This window comes from Oryx dammah, unplaced genomic scaffold, assembly GCF_014754425.2.
Source record: "Oryx dammah isolate SB20612 unplaced genomic scaffold, SCBI_Odam_1.1 HiC_scaffold_29, whole genome shotgun sequence".
In the NCBI taxonomy this organism is placed as follows: Eukaryota; Metazoa; Chordata; class Mammalia; order Artiodactyla; family Bovidae; genus Oryx; species Oryx dammah.
The window spans coordinates 27,668,200-27,675,350 of NW_024070213.1; the positions used below are offsets into that span (position 1 = coordinate 27,668,200).

At 42.0% G+C, this 7,151-nt stretch overlaps 1 protein-coding gene across 1 annotated transcript; it reads right to left on the reverse strand.

Annotated features, from left to right (window-relative positions):
• Positions 1-1,553: 1,553 nt before the first annotated feature.
• Positions 1,554-2,759, reverse strand: LOC120858912 (high mobility group protein B1-like). Its single transcript, XM_040235279.1, has one exon. It carries the CDS (start codon positions 2,618-2,620, stop codon positions 2,015-2,017), a length of 606 nt encoding a protein of 201 aa, XP_040091213.1. The 5' UTR covers positions 2,621-2,759; the 3' UTR covers positions 1,554-2,014.
• Positions 2,760-7,151: the final 4,392 nt, after the last annotated feature.

Genomic DNA, 7,151 nt, shown 5'->3' on the forward strand with positions numbered 1-7,151 from the left:
TAATCACTCCACCTTAAGGGAGCTGGAAAGCCTCAACTTCTTAGTGAATCTGGGAATAATAATCTGGGTATGCTAAGCTCAGTTCTCTGTTTCTTCCTTTTTAGGAAGCAGCTTGTCCTGAAACAGTCTAGAGTCCTCTAGCCTATGGTGGGGGTGGAGGCAGGTGGGGGTGGAGGCAATGTGTCTGGCTTGGTCCAACACTGCCTGAGTCTGCTGGCATCGGCCTGTCTAATTCTGGGGTTCAGAACTAGTGAGGTTACTTTGCTAACCAGAACTGGAGCCATATCCTCTGAGCGACTGTCAATATTGAAGATAATGCTGTGTCCTCCATCTGTCATTTTCTTCTTTTATTTATCACTTTGTTCAGAGCCTGAGGATACAAAACTCCCCAATGGTGACATCAAATCTGGAGAGTCTTTTGTGGTAATACTGACAAAATACAAGATTGCTCTGTGCTGAACCAGACTGTAAGGAGTGGATTTAGTGCTGTTGCATGACAGGTAATTTCCCTTATACTGATATGAGTAAACACAAAGGTAAATACACACACACACACACACACACACACACACACACACCCCACACACGATTACATACATAGTATCTCCTAAGAGTCTGGATTTCCCTGGTTGTCCAGGAGTTTAGAATCCGCCTGCCAATGCAGAGGACATGGGTTTGATCCCTGGTCCAGGAAGATCTCACATAAACAGAGCAACTATACCCTTGTACCATGACTACTGAAGTTTGCACACCCCAGAGCCCATGCTCAGAAGTAAGAGAAGCCACTGCAATGAGAAGCCCACTCAGTGAAGCCCAGAGTGAAGCAAGCCCTGCCTGCTGCAACTAGAGAAAAGCCCACACGCAGCAAGGAAGAACTAGCACAGCCAAAATTAAATAAATACTTTTTTAAAAAAGAAGAGTTCATCACAGCTTAAAAAAAAGTCTGTATGATTTCAAATCATAAACTAGAAGTCTTCACAACCCAGTCACTTAATATCATAATATCTGCCTATGTATCAAATATCTTTGAAATCCATTTCACATTACAAAATATAGGCTAGTTTGAAAATTCATCCTCAAAGATCAAACCACTGCTTGTTGCTTATTGTTTAGTCTCTAAGTCATGTCCAATTCTTTTGTGACCCCATGGGCTGTAGTCCATCAAACTTCCCTGTTCATGGGATTTCCCAAGCGAGAATACTGGTCAGTTGCCATTTCCTTCTCCAGGGGATCTTCCTGACACAGGAATTGAACTCATGTCTCCTGCATTAGCAGGTAGATTCTTTATCACTGAGCCATCAGGGAACCTCCATCAAACCATACATCAAACTTAAATGTTTTTCCTATAAACTTTAAAAGTGTTCCAAACTTTATCAAAGTCCATCAAATTTTTCTGAGGTTACTATGCAAAAAAACAAATACAGAAACTCTAAGATATCTAGCTGAAATGATAACCTTCTTGGTTTAGTCAACAGATATGATATTTATTACTATTCACTAAAAAGAAGAGTGATTGGGAAATTCACTTATGTTTTATTTTTATTTTTTTTAATAAAAAAATTGTATTTACTTAGAAGCATTCAGAATGTCAACAAAACAGCTGCAACTTTTTTTCTTTTTCTTTTTTTGCAATTACAGAGTGGTATTCAGTTAACAGAACAACAATTATTCGTAGAAGCTGCATCAGACAACTGAAGGTGAAAAAACTACCATCCCCATATGTAACTAATTTGTGCTGTGCACCAACAAGAACCTGCTTTCAATTTCCATGCCAATTTACAACCCCCATACTGTACCAGGCAAGGTTAGTGGCTATTGAAAATACCACCAGGACAGGGCTATCTAAAGACACATTCGGTAGTGTGTTAACTATACAAAAAAAGACACTGTACAGTTTAAAAACAAATCTTACACAGCCTTACATTTCAATTTTTTTTCTTTAAAAGGAGTGAGTTGTGTACAGGGGGGTTAAATGCTTTATAGACAAGAAAAAAAAAACTGCGCTAGAACCAACTTATTCATCATCATCTTCTTCCTCCTCATCCTCTTCATCTTCTTCCTCCTCCTCATCCTCTTCATCTTCCTCATCTTCCTCCGCTTCCTTCTTTTTCTTGCTTTTTTCAGCCTTGACAACTCCCTTTTTTGCTGCATCAGGCTTCCCTTTAGCTCGGTATGCAGCAATATCCTTTTCATATTTTTCCTTCAGCTTAGCAGCCTTCTTCTCATAAGGCTGCTTGTCATCCGCAGCAGTGTTATTCCACATCTCTCCCAGTTTCTTTGCAACATCACCAATGGACAGGCCAGGATGTTCGCCTTTGATTTTTGGACGATACTCAGAACAAAACAAGAAAAAGGCCGAAGGAGGCCTCTTGGGTGCATTGGGATCCTTGAACTTCTTTTTTGTTTCCCCTTTAGGAGGGATATAAGTTTTCATTTCTCTTTCATAACGGGCCTTGTCCGCCTTTGCCATGTCTTCAAATTTTCCTTTCTCTTTAGCAGACATGGTCTTCCACCTCCCTGAGCACTTCTTAGAAAACTCTGAGAAGTTGACTGAAGCATCCGGGTGCTTCTTCTTGTGCTCCTCCCGGCAAGTTTGCACAAAGAATGCATATGATGACATTTTGCCTCTCGGCTTCTTAGGATCTCCTTTGCCCGTGATTAATTATTTTTCCTCCGCGAGGCACAGAGTCGCCCAGTGCCCGTCCGGCTCTCACTTGCCCCGGCGCTGTCTCTATGGAGCTCAATGTACTGCAATGGCTGGCTGTTTTATTTTTTAAAAAAATAACAGATGAGAAAGATAACCTTCCAATTTGGGGGAATCAGGAGAGCTGCTGACAGAAGGAGGGGATGACTATAAACAGTTATATATATTCTTTGGTTTTGGAAACTCAAGTCTCTCGAAAGAATGAGGTTGAATTTCTCCGAAGAGGAGACATTTTGGATGCTATAGAGTTCTGTGGTTAAAGAAGGAAGCTTCTTGACATAAACAAGTTTGGGGAAGAGGAGTATAGACTCCCTGTAACAGAGAGCACAGAACTCCTCCTAAGTATGGCCCCAGTTACTCACGTAGGGAAATAGTGTTCAGTTCAGTTCATTTGCTCAGTCGTGTCCAGCTCTTTGCGACCCCATGAACCGCAGCATGCCAAGCCTCCCTGTTCATCACCAACTCCCAGAGTTCACCCAAACCCATGTCCATTGAGTTCATGATGTCATCGAACCATCTCATCCTCTGTCGTCCCCTTCTCCTCTTGCCTTCAATCTTTCCCAGCATCACAGTCTTTTCAAATGAGTCAGCTCTTTGCATCAGGTGGCCAAAGTATTGAAGTTTCAGCTTCAACATCTGTCCTTCCAATGAGCAGCCAGGACTGATCTCCTTTAGGATGGACTGGTTGGATTTCCTTGAAGTTCAAGGAACTCTCAAGAGTTTTCTCCAACAACACAGTTCAAAAGCATCAATTCTTCAGCGCCCAGCTTTCTTTATACTCCAACTCTCACATCCATACATGACTACTGGAAAAACCATAGCCTTGACTAGACAGACCTTCGTTGACAAAGTAATGTCTCTGTTTTTTAATATGCTGTCTAGGTTGGCCATAACTTTCCTTCCAGGGAGTAAGCGTCTTTTAATTTCATGGCTGCAGTCACCATCTGCAGTGATTTGGGAGTCCAGAAAAAATAAAGTCAGCCACTGTTTCCACTGTTTCCCCATCTATTTCCCATGAAGTGATAGGACCAGATGCCATGATCTTAGTTTTCTGAATGTTGAGCTTTAAGCCAAATTTTTCACTCTCCTCTTTCACTTTCATCAAAAAAAAGTGTAGGGTTCCTAAATATGGCCACCAGGAAGATGAATGTTGCCATGGTAAAACTTCGCACTGAGAGGTGCCTCTCTCTGAAAAACCTAGACCCTGCCCTGAGAGCAGCCACACGACTGACCACAGTGGGTATCTTTTTTTTGAGAACAGGGTAAAGTGTCTTAGAACTGAGTAAAATCTCTAGGATACTGTAAAAGGAGTCCAAATGGCAATTAGTATCGCCCTTCTTGACAACCCTGATGAATGGGAACAAAACAAATATTACACTGTGTCTATTATATTAAATTGCTTGTTAATTTATAAAAGGATCACACAGAGTACCCACATTCCACTGTCTGCCTATATGCTGGCTTGTGTTTTGTCAACTGGCTTGTGGTGTTATCACTTCCCCTGAGGCTGGGAATGACATCTCCCAGGATATCCTTCCCATAAATTCCAGGGTTAAAGCCAGCCAGCCACAGTGACAGAGGTGGTAAAAGAGCCTGAAGGGCTCCAGCTTTAAGCTCTTTTCCCAGCTTCTGCCTATGTCAGTCAAGAGTAACCCAAGTCCACCACCAAATCCTAGACTGCATTTCCCACAGCGGCAGCTTCTACAAACGTCTCCACCAGCTCCCCCTTCACATTCCCCTTCAGTGTAATTTATCTTTGCAATGCTGCTTTAAACAGACACTTTGGGCGATTTTCTGCTTGGGGGATTTTTCCCATGAGTTTTGACCCAAACATTAACACTAAAGCTTCTGGCTTTTGTGTTAGTGGCTTTTTCTGATTCTGATTCCACTCATCCAGATTGTCACTTTCCTGGTTCCTCCTGCAAGTATGTAGGCGCTAATTTCTATGGTAAATCCCATGGTATTTTAGTGGCTGGTTTACTGAGTGACTACTGCTGGTTCCAGCTTAGTACCGAATATGGTTTCAGAAGAACAAGATCATAGGGAGGGGACTCTGACTTTTTTAAAATTAGCTATTTATTGAATTATGGTTGCTTTACAGCGGTGTGTTAGTTTCTGCTGGGCAGCAAACTGAATCGGTTACACATATAAATGTACTCCCTCTTTGGATTTCCTTTCTATTTAGGTCACCAGAAAGCATGAAGCAGAGTTCCTGTGCCATACAGTCTATTATCATGAGTTATCTATTTTATACATAGTAGTGTATATATACCAATGCCAATCTCTCAATTCATCCTATCCCACCTTCCTCTCTGGGTAACCATAAGTTTATTTTCTATGTCTGTGATTGTATTTTTGCTTTGCAAATAAGTTCATCTGTACCATTTTTCTAGATTCCACATACAAGTGATATTATACTAATCTAGGACATTTTCCCCCTCTGTTTTAATTAGTTATAAAGAAATGCATGAGTGACCCTGTTGCTGTTAGCAAACAAAACAATAGTACTCCATAATATCCAGTGGCAAAAGTCACTTAATATCATATATGCAATGAGTCGCCAGTCCAGGTTCAATGCATGATACTGGATGCTTGGGGCTGGTGCACTGGGATGACTCAGAGGGATGGTACAGGGAGGGAGGAAGGGGGGGATTCAGGATGGGGAACATGTGTATACCTGTGGTGGATACATATTGATGTATGGCAAAAACCAATACAATATTGTAAAGTAATTAACCTCCGACTAAAATAAATAAATTTATATTTTTTAAAAGTCACTTAAATTATCACTTAAGTCACCCACAATGGCATGCCTATCAAAGTCAAGGCTTGGGTGACCAAATTGCTGCCATCCATCAAACATCATCATGAAGAATAAAGACTATGGAGTTTTTGTCTACCAGTGGAGCTCAAAGAAAAAAAAAAAAAAGATCATCTCTGAGTTTAAAGTTCTCTCATCTTGACTCAGGTAAGAAGGCAAAAAACATTTAATGTTTCTGCAGGAAATACTCTTCTCCTCGTCATGCAGGGTTTTTATTTTTGAAAATGAAACCCCAAATCTGAATCTGTAGGTGACTGAATTACAATGCAAATTAAATCTGTAGCTTTAAGAGATCTCTTATGTTAAAGATATTGACTAGGAAAATAATGGGGTCCCGAAAACTTGGGCAGATAGAAAGGAACTGCGGGCCTTGGACACCTGAATTCCACTGAACTCCCTCTTCTAACAGAAATAGCTCTTCATCTCCTCCCCAAAGAGAGCAAAGAGAGCAGCTTTCCCTTATCTGAAGACACTGCAGTGATCTTTGCTGATGTAAGTGACCTTGCAGGGGAATGACGATCCTCTTTCAAGACTCATCTCCACGACCTCTCATTGCTTCTACACTTATAACCAGCCTCAGATCCTAGTAGGACCTATGGGGCTGAGGACAAAGCACAGCCCAGTAAGAGGTCCCACACATGACGAAATGTCAGGTTTTTCCAGTTTACAGTGATGGAAACCTGGAGAATAAAAATGTGTATGGAAATGAATTTTATTGTAATGGCAGCAAAGCTAAGCCATCAGAAAGTACCCCCACCCCCAGTTCTTTCATGTTGGCTAATGGATCATGCTGTCACTAGGACTAGAACCAATGGGAAGATGCTGTTGCTGCTGCTGAGTCGTTTCAGTCGTGTCTGACTCTGTGCGGCCCCACAGATGGCAGCCCACCAGGCTCCCCCGTCCTTGGGATTCTCCAGGCAAGAACACTGGAGTGGGTTGCCATGTCCTTCTCCAATGTGTGGAAGTGAAAAGTGAAAGTGAAGTCACTCAGTCATGTCCGACTGCTAGCGACCCCTGGACTGCAGCCTACCAGGCTCCTCCGTCCATGGGATTTTCCACGCAAGAGTACCGGAGTGGGGTGCCATTGCTTTCTCCAATGGGAAGATGACAATAGTTTAATTTGATTTGTCTTGTTCTGATGAGCAAAACTGTGATTTCAATAACCTCCACAGAGTTGTATGTCCTCAACTGATTTCCAGACTTTAGAGTATTCCCAGACCCAGAGTCCACTGATGAAGAAAAGGCCAGGTCCCCATTAAGAAGATCCTTGCTACCCTTTTAAAATGTGTACTATAAATCTTCCTTTCACACTTTATTAAAGAGACCAACAGGTTTCCCTAGTGGCTCAGTAGTAAAGAATCTGCCTGCCAGTGCCGGAGACATATAAGACACATGCGTTCAATCCCTGGGTTGGAAAGATTCCATGGAGAAGGAAATGTCAACTACCTCCAGTATTCTTGCCTGGGAAATCCCATGAACAGAGGAGCCTTGCAGGCTACACTTCATGGGGTCACAAAGAGTCAGACACACCTTAGAGACTAAAACAACAGCAATGTGACCAACAGCCATTTACTCAATTAACCATTTTCCAGAGAATTGTGCATTGGGTAAAGTAATTACCCACAT